A 17,381-nucleotide genomic window follows, 5' to 3' on the forward strand; every position below is an offset into this window, starting at 1 on the left:
GCAAAAGCACTCCATTATTTCCATTTTTTCGCGTTGTTAACCCCAAACTTACTGATTCAAGTTTTTTTCTTAAATTAGAAACCACTGCAGTTGTGAGTTCATTCGATGTATAAAAAAAACTGTAAAATTTGACCTTTGATAAATAAAGTCTGGTTTAGGCTGGTTTTGCCTCCAATAAGGATTAATTATGTCTTAGTTGGGATCAAGTACAAGTTACTGTTTTATTATTACAGAGAAAAAGGAAATCGTTTCAAAAAATGTGGATTATTTGGATAAAATGGAGCCTATGGGAGACGACCTTTCCATAATTTGGATCTTCATACCTTAAGTCTGCTAGAAAATCATATAAACATTAAATAAACCCAATAGGCTGGTTTTGCCAAAAGGAAATCATTTTAAAAAACCTGAGACAGCTTATCCGTAATTCGGAGCTGTCTGGATATTGGGTTTCTGGATAACAGATTCCATACCTGTACTGTACAAGTGGGCTTCCTATAATAACCCATAGACAGGCCCGTGATACCATACAAATAGTTTAATATGTATTATACCAGACAAAAGAGAACTATACAGTGCAAATAAGGTAGCCACCTATTCTGAAAAAAATATATATTGGCCTTCCCATATTTTTATCTTTGTAATAAATAGTAATATCAAGTATCATTTTTACCAGCCAGGTGGCAACCATAACTGCAAAATGGCTTTGTGCATATTAGCATAGACACAAGCCAGTGATACAGTGCAAAAGCACATTGTGTGTGTATATATATATATCACATATAACACCAATAACATGCAGGGAGTTTTTATTTTCCCAAAAGGCAGTGGCCCTACAATGAGGCCTGTGTCTGGGATACAGTGGAAAAAACAGCCTGGAAAACTTTCCATAACCAGCGTGTTTTCCAGATGACTGTGTTCTCTGCACTGTAAATTACCCCCGCTGACAACTAAGTAAAGAAACACTCACAGATAAGAGGCAGAGAAGGAAAATATGTAAAGGGGATTTATTTTTATATCTTACGGGCAACTGTATGGCATTACATGTAAGTGAGCTTAATATTCAGATTTGGAATGACTTACAAGCTGTCAGATCGCAATAAGGGGTTAATTATGAAAAAGGGTCGATTCACCTTTAATTTAACTTTTAGTGTGTTATAGAATGGATAATTCTAAGCAGCTTTTCTACTGGTCTTCATTATTTATTTATTTTTTATAGTTTTTAAGTTTTTGATTTGCCTTTATCCTCTGACTCTTTCCAGCTTTCAAATGGGGGTCACTGACCCCTTCTAAAAAAAATGCTTTATAAGGCTACACATGTATTGTTATTACTAATTTTTATTCCTCATCTTTCTATTCAGGCCTCTCCTATTCATATTCCAGTCTCTTATTCAAATCAATGCATGGTTGCTAGGGGAATTTGGACCCTAGTAACCAGATGGCTGAAATTACAAACCGAAGAGCTGCTGAATAAAAAGCTAAATAAGTCAAAAACCACAAATGATAAAAAATGAAAACCAATTACAAATTGTCTCAGAATATCCCTCTCTACATCACACTAACAGTTAAGTTAAACGTGAACAACCCCTTTAAAAGGGAAGTTCCCATTCCAATAAACGTTTAGTATGACACAGATGGCCCTATTGTAAGTATTTTATCTCAGAATATTCAATTAACGTTCAGTAATGTGCAGCCGACTGGGTGGTACCCGCTTATGCCAGGCTTTGTTTTTAGGATGCCGTATAACATATGGCCAGGGGATTGTCTCCTGTAACAGGTCCAGCTCTGCCAAATGTCCAATCAATAATGTATCGTATCCCGCAGGGTCTGAAATGTGATGTGGAGAGGTGGAAATATTACACACTACATGACTTGTGCTGTAACAGCCACCAATCAAGAATCAGCGTTGGCTACTACTTATTAGAAATCAAAGATTTCATTGGTTGTCATTTAGCAACTTCACCCTTTCACGATAGGACGTATCAGGTTCTCCTAAATGTGATAGGACAATGGATGTTTCCTGATATTTCCATATCATTTTCAGAATGAAAGAAAATCTCTTTTACAAAGAGTAAATGAGTCTGCACTACTGCACCATAGGAGCTAAAGTCATAGCTATTATAAATGGTTAGTTCCCCTTAAAATGAAATTTCAGTGTGATGTAGGTAAGTAGCACAATTTGCAGTTTCTGTTCATTTTGTAAGGATTATGAATTATTTATGTTATTTAGTTCTGTGCCTCTTAGCCTTGGGATTTAGACAGCTATCAAGTTGCTTAATTAGCAGAAGCCAGACTGGGAAATTAATGGGAGGGGGAGGGGCAGAACAGGAAGGCTAATAAATCAAAAACCATACAAATTTTTAAATATGAAGACCTTCCCCTTTAATTACATTACAGAAAAAAACACTTGTATAAACAATGCTCTGACCACAACAGCCTAATCCCTTGTGGCTATAATTCCCTACAGTTAGCAAAGTTCTTGTTTTAGTATTTCAATTCAGTTTCAAGGGAAATATATTCTAATTTGGGAATGCAGCCATGCTTGAAGGGATTGTTCACCTTTAAATGAACTGTTAATAGGACGTAGAGTGTGGTATTCTGAGGCAATTTGCAATTGGTTTTCATTTTTTATTATTTTTGGTTTGTGAGTTATTTAGCTTTTTATTCAGCAGCTCTCAAGTTTGCAATCTGCCATCTGGTTGCTATGGTCCAAATTACCCTAGCAACCATGCACTGACTTGAATAAAAAACTGGAATATCAATACAAGAGGCCTGAATAGAAAGAGGAGTAATAAAAAGTAACAATTGACATTGTGGTTCCATAGAAGATCATCATTACCTGTCTTGTTCTGGAGGTCCGGCCCTTCCACTTTATGTACTGAGGGGGGTCTCTCAATTCTGCTGGAGGAAGAGGTCAGTTGGACTTTGGCTTCTGGGATGGTCCCAGAATCAACTTCTTCTCCTTCACTATCAAAGTCAAATGTTTCCCCATGGTCATCATCATCATCATCCGGCTGGGAGCAGCCAATCCGCTCAGGAGCAACTTCTTCTGGAGGAACAGCAATGGCACGGGTCAGACTAACAACTACTGCACTGACCTCTTCCTTTAACTATGACTAATTGAGAGGTGGGAGGCACAACACTCTAGGAGTAGGGAGTAATAACCCACAAACTCAAAGGAGGGAGGCGCAACACTCTAGGAGTAGGGAGTAATAATTCACACACTCAGAGGAGGGAGGCACAACACTTTAGAAGTAGGGAGTAATAACCCACATACTCAGGGAGGCACAACACTTTAGAAGTAGGGAGTAATAACCCACATACTCAGTGGAGGGAGGCACAACACTCTAGGAGTAGGGAGTAATAAACCACACACTCAGAGGAGGGAGGCACAACACTTTAGGAGTAAGGAGTAATAACCCACACACTCAGAGGAGGGAGGCACAACACTTTAGGAGTTGGGAGTAATAACTTACAAACTCAGAGGTGGGAGGCACAACCCTTTAGGAGTAGGGAGTAATAACTCACACACTCAGAGGAGGGAGGCACAACACTCTATGAGTAGGGAGTAATAACCCACACACTCAGAGGAGGGAGGCACAACACTTTAGGAGTAAGGAATAATAACTCACACACTCAGTGGAGGGAGGCACAACACTCTAGGAGTAGGGAGTAATAACTCACACACTCAGTCGAGGAGGCACAACACTTTAGGAGCTGGGAGTAATAACTCACACACTCAGAGGTGGGAGGCACAACACTCTATGAGTAGGGAGTAATAATCCACACACTCAGAGGAGGGAGGCACAACACTTTAGGAGTAAGGAGTAATAACTCACACACTCAGAGGTGGGAGGCACAACACTTTAGGAGTAGGGAGTAATAACTCACACACTCAGAGGAGGGAGGCGCAACACTTTAGGAGTAGGGAGTAATAACTCACACACTCAGAGGAGGGAGGCACAACACTAGTTGTAGGGAGTAATAACTCACACACTCAGAGGAGGGAGGCACAACACTTTAGGAGTAGGGAGTAATAACTCACACACTCAGAGGAGGGAGGCACAACACTTTAGGAGTAGGGAGTAATAACTCACACACTCAGAGGAGGGAGGCACAACACTTTAGGAGTAAGAAGTAATAACTCACACACTCAGAGGTGGGAGGCACAACACTTTAGGAGTAGGGAGTAATAACTCACACACTTAGAGGAGGGAGGCACAACACTTTAGGAGTAGGGAGTAATAACTCACACACTCAGAGGTGGAAGGCACAACACTTTAGGAGTAGGGAGTAATAACTCATAAACTCAGAGGAGGGAGGCACAACACTTTAGGAGTAGGGAGTAATAACTCACACACTCAGAGGAGGGAGGCACAACACTAGTTGTAGGGAGTAATAACTCACACACTCAGAGGTGGGAGGCACAACACTTTAGGAGTAGGGAGTAATAACTCACACACTCAGAGGAGGGAGGCACAACACTAGTTGTAGGGAGTAATAATTCACACACTCAGAGGAGGGAGGCACAAGACTTTAGGAGTAGGGAGTAATAACTCAAACACTTAGATTATGAGGAGCGATACACACAGTATGTGTGCACTGAAACATACAGTATTTAATTTCATGACCATTCACAGGCACAGGCAGTCATTACTGAATCAGTAAGGGTAACGGGAGTTACATGCAGCAAAACACTCAGGATCAAGGGACTGTACACACCTAGTTTGGGGTAAAAAAAAAAAAAATAAACAACTGAAACAAAAAAAAACAAAGCAGAAAATATGTGAAACTTTACACAGCACACTCAGAGGGATGAGCAGTGATATGCAACCTGTGGCCTTGCTGAGAGTTACAGTTCCGCAACAGCTCAGAGCCACAGGTTGCAGTAGTCGCATGACATGCAGAGCACAGCACACAGGTAGTAGTTATACGGGTGCAGAATAAAGAAGAGAGCTTTGATGTCACAGTACCTACTGCATGGAAGTGAAAGCGGGAACTCTCTGCGGAATCCATCTGTCTCCTTGCTGAGCCTGAAACACAGTGACATTAACTAAGCACCGTCACCCTCTGTGACCCGTCACCCTCTGCGACCCCGTCCTTTCCTGTGCCCACCTTGCCCCAGGGACACTGCTTCCGGCATAATAGGAAACAAAACAACGGATCCGTTGTGTTTATGGAACTGGTGTAGGAGCAGCTCTATGGCCAAACCCCATCCATTCCCCATAGTGGTGCAACTATCCAAAAACAATAACCAACCCTTATCTCTGCCAACACACACCCCATCACCAGCACCCGTCCCAGAGCTCACCCATTCTCCAGCTGGAGAGGAACACTCATGTGAATCCTGTAAATCATTAATAGACCTGTGGGAACAACTCATTTATGCAAAACACTGAGACCTTTGTTATAAAAGCCACAATGGCCAACACAGAACATCCAGTATTAATATTGTGCTGCATAACTCTCTCCCAGGTTATCTAATGTTACCCAAAATCAATGAGGTGCCAATGCCCTTACTGACTGATATCACAACTGGGAGGCTCTCGTGATGACAGTTTTTTTTATATTCAATTGTAAAACCTGACATGGGGCTAGACATATTGTCAGTTTCCCAGCTGCCCCCAGTCATGTGACTTGTGCTCTGATAAACTTCAGTCACTCTTTACTGCTGTACTGCAAGTTGGAGTGATATCACCTCCCTCCCTTTTCCCCCCAGCAGCCAAACAACAGAACAATGGGAAGGTAACCAGATAGCAGCTCCCTAACACAAGATAACGGCTGCCTGGTAGATCTAAGAACAACACTCAATAGTAAAATCCAGGTCCCACTGAGACACATTCAGTTACATTGAGTAGGAGAAACAACAGCCTGCCAGAAAGCAGTTCCATCCTAAAGTGCTGACTCTTTCTGAAAGCACATGACCAGGCAAAATAAAGGCCACATTTTCCCCTTGGAAGGCTTCACCATACTCCGTGCAACGTTGTCAGACATTAATTCGCAGCAAATTCACATATTCATCAAAATGTGAAGTTTCATCTGGGCAGGTGAAAATTTGTCAGCGCAGATGTTTCTAAGCGAATTTTCGCTGGCGTTACTTTCTTCCTAGTAAAACTTTGTTAACATACTTACACTTATTTTAGCAATTTAAATATGGTGGGTACATATAGGTTCAAATATATGACTTAGTGAGTGTTGGTGAAATTGCTTGAAGTGACCACTTATTATTACAAATGTTCAAGAAAAAAATAATAAAGACAAAACGGATCCTCTATTGTCCTAGACATGACTAAACCCTAAAACAAATGTGGCGTGAGCTTCAAATGGTTAAAGAGGTGGTACACCTTCACGTTAACTTTTAGTATGTTATAGAGTTGCTAATTCCAAGCAACTTTTCTATTGGTCTTCACTATTTATTTTTCATTGTTTCTGAATTATTTGACTTCTTCTTTTGACTCTTTTCAACTTTCAAATGGGGGTCACTGACCCCATCTAAAAAAACAAATGCTCTGTATGTATTGTTATTGTTACTTTTTATCACTCATCTTTCTATTCAGGCCTCTCCTATTCATATTCCAGCCTCTTATTCAAATCAGTGCATGGTTGCTAGGGGAATTTGGACCCTAGCAACCAGATGGCTGAAATTACAAACTGGAGAGCTGCTGAATAAAAAGCTAAATAACCACAAATAATAAAAAATGAAGACCAATTGCATCTAAATCTAAAATTTTAATTAAAGGTGAACAACTGCTTTAGAAAAAAAAAAAAATTGGCAATGTCAATAGCAATAGAATTTTTCTGCAAGTGAAGCCCACTTCACCCTTTAGTAAATTTGCCCCATAGAGTCTTCAGGAGCCTTGGGATCGTCAGCTGTTGGGACCACCCAAATCCAGCCATCTTGCTTCTATGCACAACTGTAGAGTAAGTCCAAGTGGGCACCTCTATTGTTTAGTGTCTTTAGTAATGTTGATGCAAACACTTAGGGGCCGATTCACTTACTTCGAGTGAAGGATTCGAAGTAAAAAAACTTCGAATTTCGAAGTTTTTTTTGGGCTACTTCGACCATCGAATGGGCTACTTCGACCTTCAACTACGACTTCGAATCGAAGGATTCGAAGTAAAAATCTTACGACTATTCGACCATTCGATAGTCGAAGTACTGTCTCTTTAAAAAAAAACTTCGACCCCCTAGTTCGCCATCTAAAAGCTACCGAAGTCAATGTTAGCCTATGGGGAAGGACCCCATAGGCTTTCCTAACTTTTTTTGATCGAAGGATCTTCGATCGTTGGATTAAAATCCTTCCAATCGTTCGATTCGAAGGATTTTATTGTTCGATCGAAGGAATAATCCTTCGATCGTTCGATCGTACTATCTGCCCTAAATCCTTCGACTTTGATGTTCCTAGTCGAATATCGAGGGTTAATTAACCCTCGATATTCGACCCTTAGTGAATCGGCCCCTTAAAGTGGCCACTTTTTCAAACACATGTCCAATAAGCCAAAATAAAGACAGAAGATAACCTTGATTGCCCTAGACATGAGCCCACCCTTATATAAATGTGGCATGCCCCTAAAATTAGTTTAAAAAAATTGTTCAGCCGTAACTCTTTTATAGTTCAGACTTTTGAAGGCAATCACACTTTAAATAAAGAAAAGTCGCCAGCTTTTTTTTACAACTTTAATGCATTCCCGACATACAGGATATGATGTCACTGACATAAGATGGAGGAAGATGTAACTTTGTTTTATCAGTTCGCTTGGTCTGAGGTGGCGAAATAAACTCTGGCGAAAGAGGTAAAATTTGCATTTTATTGAATTTGCGGAATAATGAGCGCTCACCCGAAGGAAAAGTTGCCTGGCGATAGAGTGCGAACTACAGTCTCGTTTGCTAGCGAATGGTCCTCTACCATTGAGTGAATCTGCTCCAGTGTTGAGTAGGAACCCTGCCATGGAGCAGGGAGTTATAAATGAAGTGGGCCAGATGATCCAAAAGAAAGTGCTGATGAGAAATAAGCAGTTTTGGGAAGCTCTGTGTTTCCTCATTTCCCCTAAATCATAATAAGTATCTACAGTACTTCAAGTTTAGGCATGTTATTGAGTGGGTAGAGATGCTCATTGAATTCTGTTCCGCTATGTGACTTGCTAGAAGACTATACAAGATTATCCTGACTGTCCCAGTGATGATCTCAGTGTGTATGAATGCACAGTCACCCTCCTCCCTGCACGCCTGCTAGTTCTGCCACTGGGTGCTGGATAGAAATGCAGGTAATCCGGTTAAAGAAGAAGGAAACTGCCAATAGATTAACCACAATAGTACAAGCTATAACACTGTATTTATTCTGCAGAATGCTTTACCATAACTGAGTAAACAGCTCTAGACACTATCTGTGTTTGTTTAGGGTAGCAGCTGCCATATTAGCTTGGTGTGACATCACTTCCTGCCTGAGTCTCTCCCTGCTCACTCATAGCTCTGGGCTCAGATTACAGCAGGGAGGGAGGGGAGAGGAGCAAACTGAGCATGCTCAAGCCCTAGCCCTGGAGGTTTAAGCTGAAAACAGGAAGTCTGATACAGAAGCCCATGAGTACACAATAGAAGGAAAGAAATGTGATGTTTGTTTTGACAGAGGACTCAGAGCAGCATTACTTTGAGGGTTTACTGGTGTATTTATATAGACCTTTCTGATAAAGCTTATTTACTTTTAACCTTCCCTTCTCCTTTAAGAGTTCTTTGTTAAGATGTGAGGCATATTAGATATGTCGATTAGACACACTATTTCCTAAAGGCCTCAATGAATTTTAGCCTCACGTTTTTTTATAGGTAGGATTTTTGTATATTACTGTTGGTTCCCAAGTATACTGATGCTTTTACCCTCCACAGATAAGAATTGCTGGTGAGGATAGCAAAATGAGTAAAGGTAAAGTTAACAGCCCCAGTGGCAGTGAGTATAACTTGTTAATTAAATTGTTCATGTCATTTTTTTTATGCTATCATTTAAACCGGTTCAATTCCATGTATAATACCCCAGAACACACAGTGTGATTAATACAGTGCCAATTCCATGTATAATACCCAGAACACACAGCAGATAAATACAGGGCCAATTCCATGTATAATACCCCAGAACACACAGCAGATAAATACAGTGCCAATTCCATGTATAATACCCAGAACACACAGCAGATAAATACAGGGCCAATTCCATGTATAATACCCCAGAACACACAGCAGATAAATACAGAGCCAATTCCATGTATAATACCCAGAACACACAGCAGATAAATACAGGGCCAATTCCATGTATAATACCCCAGAACACACAGCAGATAAATACAGGGCCAATTCCATGTATAATACCCCAGAACACACAGCAGATAAATACAGTGCCAATTCCATGTATAATACCCCAGAACACACAGCAGATAAATACAGTGTCAATTCCATGTATAATACCCCAGAATACACTGTAGGATAAATATAGTGCCAATTCCATGTATAATACCCCAGAACACACAGCAGATAAATACAGTGCCAATTCCATGTATAATACCCCAGAACCCACAGCAGGATAATACAGGCCATCCATGTATAATACCCCAGAATACCCACTGTAGGATAAATAATGCCAATTCCATGTATAATACCCCAGAACACCAGCAGATAGGCCAATTCCTGTATATACCCAGAACACACAGCAATAAATACAGGGCCAATTCCATGTATAATACCCCAGAACACACAGCAGATAAATACAGGGCCAATTCCATGTATAATACCCCAGAACACACAGCAGATAAATACAGGGCCAATTCCATGTATAATACCCCAGAATACACTGTAGGATAAATATAGTGCCAATTCCATGTATAATACCCCAGAACACACAGCAGATAAATACAGTGCCAATTCCATGTATAATACCCCAGAACACACAGCAGATAAATACAGTGCCCAATTCCATGTATAATACCCAGAACACACAGCAGATAAATACAGGGCCAATTCCATGTATAATACCCCAGAAGACACAGCAGATAAATACAGTGCCAATTCCATGTATAATACCCCAGAACACACAGCAGATAAATACAATGTCATTCCATGTATAATACCCCAGAACACACAGCAGGATAAATACAGGGACCAATTCCATGTATAATACCCCAGAACACACAGCAGATAAATACAGGGCCAATTCCATGTATAATACCCAGGAACACACAGCAGATAAATACAGGGCCCAATTCCATGTATAATACCCCAGAACACACAGCAGGATAAATACAGGACCAATTCCATGTATAATACCCCAGAACCCACAGCAGATAAATACAGTGCCAATTCCAGTATAATACCCCAGAAACACACAGCAGATAAATACAGGGCAATCCATGTATAATACCCCAGAACACACAGCAGATAAATACAGTGCCAATTCCATGTATAATACCCAGAACACACAGCAGATAAATACAGTGCCAATTCCATGTATAATACCCAGAACCCACAGCAGATAAATACAGTGCCAATTCCATTTGTATGAAACTTATTGGAGTCTTTTTTTAAACCTCAGCTACTAGGCATTTATTTGCATGTGTAACCTGCTGCCTAATATATATATATATATGTGTCCCCCCTTTTTTATTCAACCAGCTCTAATTATTAGTCCTCTAATCCGTGCCCTATGGCATGAATGTACTTCATGCTGCTCTTACAGTCTCGTTCTCTCCCATCAGGATCCCCTGTTTTTCTATGGCTAATATAACCGCTTTGTCTTTCAGGCTGATTTTTATGAGCACAAACACAATAATGGAATATCTCTTCCTGGCAGATCAGACGGCAGGAAGCTATACGGAAGCAGCTCATTACTGATAGCCCAGCATAACAAAAGGGATAACGATCTTATATAGTAATTTAGTGCTTAGATGGCTCTGGGCCGCACACTGCTTCCATGATTGTGCCGGAGAAGCAAAGCCATGCATCTGGCTGTAAATACGGCGCTGATAACAATGTGCTTATTTATAAGGACACAGACATATACAAGTGGCCCTACTATGAAAGATGATGTTTGAAAGGGCAATAACTGGAACCGTTCTATTTAGAACTTGTAGCTACGAGTGCACTCGCTTTGAACCGTCACTGGTAGATCATCTGTGATTGTCTCTCCAGGCACGCAGATCTGGGAGTTTGTATGAAACAGACCAACAAGTAGGTAAGTCAGAAACAAACTCAGTTTATTTAAGATTCGGTAAGAGAATTTATAAGGTATAGGACAAAGACATTCCATTGTGATGATGAGAAAAGCATCATTATAATGACGAAAAATACATCGTACAATGGAAAAGATAGATTACGTGGAGAAAACATAATTAATGTGGCTTATCAGTGATATGCACCAGGACCGTCCTTGAAGCACAGAATGTTTTGTCTTTAAACATTCATGTTGCTACAAAAGCTTATCAATGATATGTACCAGGAGAAGTATCTAACTGAAGGTTACTGTGATCAAGTCAGAACCAAGTATTTGCACACACTGCAAATAGTCCAACAGTGTTAACCCTGTATGATACATAAATGTGTTAGCCTTATGTTTAGCTATATATGGTCCATCAATTCCCCGTTTAGTCACGAATGTGACTACAAAAGGAATAGAGGCAAAAATACTTATACGGTACGGGTAGAGAAATACATATAAAAATATAGGTATAAAAATAGTGTAAAAAAAGGAAAAACTTTAGTGAGGTGTACGACACAGAGATATGAGTGAAGGTACACATTGATTGATGAGTAAAGCAAAAATCACAAGTAAAACTACTTCAATAATAGTCTTAACCCAACCACCAACATCAGGCAACCAACTAGTGAGCCAATCCCACCAACCCTGATCTTTATGTTGGGTAATATTGTTGACTAGGCTATGTAAAATGCTGAGCTATTGGTTGATGGCCTGAGAATGATCAGAAAAATTAAGAGGCTTGCAATGGCTTTGCTAGTGGCATTAATACTCTTAACAATAATGCAAGCAATGCTATTAATTTTGTCGTCCTTGATATAAGGTTAAAACAAGGACACCAACTAGTGAAGCACTGAAAGCTATGATTTCAGATTTAGAAAACAAATACAAATTAGATTCACAATCAGGAGGAAATTGTTCATAAAATTACTCTAAATTACTCTTCCTTAAAACAAGATGTTGTGCGACTATAAAAGAGAAAAATACATCTATGCTACTGATGTATGTGTTGATGATGAAGTCATGCCAGGGCTAATTGGTCTTATAAAAAAGAAAGGAGTAACTGCAGGTGTGCTGCAAGGATGATTCTCCTTGGCATAGAATACAAAACAATACAGGATACTGATAAGAACCAACTTGGCAGATGTTACACATAACCTTGGAACAGTGTCTGTAAGGGCCGTACTGGCCCTCAGAAACCGCTCCCTTGCAATTATAGTATACATTACAAATGCTATGAATACAACCTATATAACAATACCTGTGGAATATAACATTTATATACTGTGATGATTAAATAAAATCATATTTGACCTCTAGAATTATTAGGATAGAAAAGAACAGGCTCAGTAGAATTAGCCTGAAAAATGATATAATAAGGCACAGCAAGAACAGAAACAAATAATGTTAGGAAACTTCAATTACGTTTAAAATATCAATATTTTTTTCTATCAGCAGTGGACCTATCTAGCACTAGTGAGAATGATTTGCAAATAATGTCACCCAGATGCAGGTGATTAGCCAAAATGTTGATGTAAAGGCTGACTACCAACTTACCTATCCTTGGATCACACAGTTTTATTAAAATACACTTCTGGTGGTTTGCATGCATCCTGAAATGGGCATGGGAATAAGTGTGGTGTTATACTGAAGACATATGAACTTGGCTCATGGTATTTTAACTATATCGTGAGGAGATAGAAGTTCTGTTATATATTGCATACTGCGAACTGTAAAAGGAAAATATATGCATATCCAACAATCAGTAATATTGAGTGCAGATGCTGCCACAATATGCATTTTAACAAGAGCATTAATATTATAAGTCTCTTTTGACAACTTTAACATGAGTTGGTGAAGAAACATTAACCTCAGGTGCAGAAAATGTTAGTGAGGCTACTGGCGTGTTGAGTTGTGACTTGTCATCAACAACAGGCTTTATGAGTACTGCAATCAGCACAGCGACGAAGATAAGGATGCGTAGCAAGAAGACACAGGTGATAAGTCTTTAGTCTGGCTTCGGACCGAAACATGTGGCCCACAATGATATGATGATGCTGAAGATTTGTCCTGATGCTTCATCTTCACCCGATGGGGACCCACTTCCTTAGCACTGGATGTTAGGGTCCCTGGGACTTAGGTGGTGGTGGGAAAGAGGCGTTATTATGTCCTGCAATTCCCCCACTTACACAACAGGTGGAAGTTGAATCTCCTTTCAGTAAGGCAGATGGATCCAATTCGCTTTCCTTTCAACCTTTACAGCTGTTTTCTGTGGTGAGGAGTACTTGGAATGGTCCTCCCCAGTGCGGTTGAAGAACTTTAGCAACGTATCTCTTTACTAGGATCCAATCTTCTGGAATGAGAACATGCAATGCTGGGGCATCTGCTGGATCTGGTAGGGAAGAATAAACTCGAGAACGCAATTTGGTCAGTTCTTTATATAACTGAATAACAGTCATTCATCAATAGTTCATGTAAAGGAAGTCAGCAGGAGGAAAAGGTACTGAGCCATGTGTGTTGTTGTTTCAAACAATAATTCATGTGGGGAGAGTGCCAGACAGATATAAGCACTATATCAAGGGCATCCGGCCACGCAAGTCCGGCTTCTGCACATTTTTACTTAGTCAGTTTTTTGCTTATGGTCACTCAGAGAATTGGTCACCACACACAAGTACATATTCATAAGTACAACATTTAGATAACTGTATGTAATCTATCTGCATTATCTGAAAAGGGGCACATGATTTTACATATTTGGCTGTGAAAGATGAGAAGCTGAGGGCAAATCTCATTCCTGACACTGCATCACACCTCCCCCCCTTTTTTTTTTTTTTAAAATATGGGTGAGAGCATGCGAGGCAGCAATCAAATATAGTAACAGAGCATGGGGTGCTACAGGGCAATTATCTAAACACTAAAAAAATCACCTTCTGGAGTTTGTGTACATCTGGCGTTAAGCCAATGTTCCTTCTCCTCAGGTTCCACTTGGTCCCGAATGGCTGATAAAACAGCACTAGAGGGAACAGACTGAGTTGGTTCTTTTACAACACATACTTTAAACATTTTATTATACAATGCTGCCTACTTTGCAGCTACATCAGCACGGGCATGACCTTATAATTTAGGAGGTACAGAATTTTCCTCCTCAGAAATTTCCTTTAGTGACAGAAGATTAGCAGTATCTAGTGCATTGGTCATCTCAGACACTTATGGAGGCAGGACAGGCACAAATACTGCATCCGGATTACAGTATATGGTGCACCCTGGTTTAGAAAGGATGTCCCTACCTATGAAACTGTCAGGGATGGAGGCACTTAAAAGAAAGGCAGCTTTTGTGGATACAGGACCAATGGACACTTCCGATGGGCTTGTTTCTGCCATAGGGATAGGATTTCCTCCAACTCACACTGCCGTGATTACATTACCAGATAATGGCAGGTTTGAGTGAGTCTTTAAAACTGAGCGGGCAGCACCAGTATTCACTAAACAAAGTTAGGGTCTTTTAATTAATAAACACTGCAATTAGGAGGTCTGGATGGTGATTGGAAGTGTTTGGAAATACTGGTACCGGGGCTGCGTCGCACCTTCAAGCAGGATTTATGAGGGATGCATTGGAATGTGAAGGGGCTGCATCTCCTGCAGGGAAAAGGCTTTCTTTGGGGATATGCACTTATATGCATAATGCCCTTGATTATTACAATTAACACAAACAACTGTCTTTTTGTTACAGTTATCTGACCTGTTCTGCTGTCTGTTAGTTATTGTTTCTGGAGTTTTGGGAATTATCCTGGAAGTTGTTAGACTGTTGCTGAACGAGTAACACCTGCTGGGGCTTAAGACAGGAGTTCTCAACTTGTGGCAATGGCAATTATCTTTTCTAACTTCTTATGCTTCCAGGCAAGACTATGTATGCTGAGGTTACTTTGAGGATCATTTAGTAGTCCTACCACAAAGGTAATAGCATACTGGACAGCAGACTCTTTGGCATCTTGGTTAAATTTGACAACTATGTCCCAAGAAGCTTCTGAAAGAAAAAAATTGGTGCTTACTGTACTTTTCAGAGCATGGAAACAGACTCCGACTTGGGCTGGGTCAACAGGGTTAGTATCTCAATACATTTTGTCTAACATTTGGTAATCCCCTAGACCACACGCTTTGAGTACAAATAATATATTGGTATAATTAGGCTTATGAGCACCATTGACAAACAAGAGTTCCTGTGCAAATTTGTGTGGATTAGTATGGGGCTGTGGAACATCTTGAAAAATCCTTCTAAGATCTGTGTGTTTTTAGTTAGACGCACTTCTGCAGCGTCCCCCGTCGCCCCCCTTTTTCTCTACTTTGTATTGTACGGGCGGGGTAGAGCTTAGCTGTGGGGCTGGGGACAGCCTGCTCGTCTGTATCTGAGCTATAACTTTCAGAGAACTTATCTCTGAGCTGTTTGTCTTTTTGGTGTCAATTTTTTTTTTCTTTTTCACTGTTCTCTATTATCTAACTTAACCCTTCTGCTATCAACTTTTCTTGTTCCTCTCTTTGCTTTCTAGCTTCCTTTGATTCTGAGGCACTTTCCTGACTTTCTAGGGCACTATCTTGACTATTTACTATGTCACTTACTTGACCCTCTGCTATATCACTTTCCCGAACTCTTTGTATGTCCCTTGGCTGACAATCGTCCATATCACTTACTTAATTTTCGTCTATATCACTCGCCTGACCTTTTTGTATATCAACTCTCTTGACATTCTACTTCACTTTCCTGATTCCTTCTCTCACTCACTGTTCTCATTATTCTCTTATTCTAGCCTAAGCTGGTGGGGCTATACCTCAAATGGTCTCCTTGGGTCAGGCTTTTTGCACAGCACCACCCTGTTCTTAGGAACCGGAGAAGAAAAGAGACAGAACAAGGCATATCTACCTTGTGTGGCCACTTCCGCCTCGTTAATTCCCAGGACCCCCATTATGGATGGGTGATGTCAGTGTCTTGAGCCCACCCGCATTAACTCTAAACGTTCAATTCCATAGACAAAGAGGAAAAAGTAGGAGTTAAAGGGGCTGTTTCAAACCTAATCAAATATCTGAACGGTACAATAAAATATCATTCAATGCTTAAAACTCTATGATTAGATATATAAAGCAAAACATAAAACACAAAGATGCATGCGCATACTTAATTTCGTGTAGCTGAAGTCCGTGGTCTGGAGCTTGTGATATTCAAGACCCCCCCCGTGCAACTTTTTAACTCCTCTCAAGGAAACCTCTTTTACAAGCATCAAGGGGCTTGCGTGCCGGCTTTAGAAGTTTCATTGCTAGGGTCACAGTCACACGTGTTGATCTTTTGGATCACATCCAGTCCTAAATTTGGTGGAGCTTATGTTTACAATACCAAACTAAGTGGGGCTGCACATATACACATATAACAGAAAGAGACAACAAGATTTTTACATATTCCTCTTCTGGTGCCTTTGCCCTGTCTTTAATTATAATTAGGTTGCCATTGTAAATTACGGTGACCTGTAATATTCTGTCCTTGGCACATCCTTTTTAAATAATTAAGACATGCGTCTGGGTTCTTTCTGAGATCGGGTGCATGGGACAAAATGTTTTGCAATCTATTGGGACTTCGGGAAAAAAGGGTCATCTAAACCTATATCTTCTCTCCAACCTGCAATACTATCTTTCCAAGGGTCAACAAAAAATCCTTCTTGTGGGCTACAGCGATATACATACTGTTTACATGTTTTATGTGGCAAGGGTTTTGGTAATGTTTTGGAAATCTTAGAACCCATTTTCCAACACCAGAGCAAGAGGTCGCTGTTGAGTGTACTTGTAAATCAGGAACACAATATAAGGCTGTACGAGAACAAGGTCTCATCAATACCTGACAATTGTGTTACGAGGTCTAATGCCTTAATGCAAGAATAACACTCAATTGAATTTGAATGCAATAAATAGTAAGGATAAAGCAAAAACTGAAGGTCCCAACAATACCCTCAGCAGCTCTGCGAATGTTTCTTAATATCCTCACATTTATTGTGCACAATTTTTTAGGGTTAATAGATTTAGCAGCACATTACATAACAAGTAAAGTGATAGCAATAAATCAAGACAATTGACGGGCTGTCTCGGATCGAGGGTCCCAGCAAAACCTTATCA

At 40.2% G+C, this 17,381-nt stretch overlaps 1 protein-coding gene across 11 annotated transcripts in view; it reads right to left on the reverse strand.

Annotated features, from left to right (window-relative positions):
* Positions 1-17,381, reverse strand: part of arhgef10l.L (Rho guanine nucleotide exchange factor 10 like L homeolog) — a 94,316-nt gene that overhangs the window by 61,098 nt on the left and 15,837 nt on the right. For 4 of the 11 annotated variants that reach the window (XM_041569866.1, XM_041569868.1, XM_041569869.1 and 1 more), the window contains exons 2-3: positions 4,975-5,030; positions 2,837-3,046 (exon numbers count right to left, since the gene is read on the reverse strand). In XM_041569866.1, the coding sequence (XP_041425800.1) occupies positions 2,837-3,046; positions 4,975-5,030 (266 nt within the window). Of the gene's footprint in view, positions 1-2,836; positions 3,047-4,970; positions 5,031-17,381 lie in introns of all 11 variants that reach the window. The other 7 variants (XM_018226540.2, XM_018226539.2, XM_018226538.2 and 4 more) reach the window with 4 other exon arrangements.

This window comes from Xenopus laevis, chromosome 7L (genome assembly GCF_017654675.1).
Source record: "Xenopus laevis strain J_2021 chromosome 7L, Xenopus_laevis_v10.1, whole genome shotgun sequence".
Taxonomy (NCBI): domain Eukaryota; kingdom Metazoa; phylum Chordata; class Amphibia; order Anura; family Pipidae; genus Xenopus; species Xenopus laevis.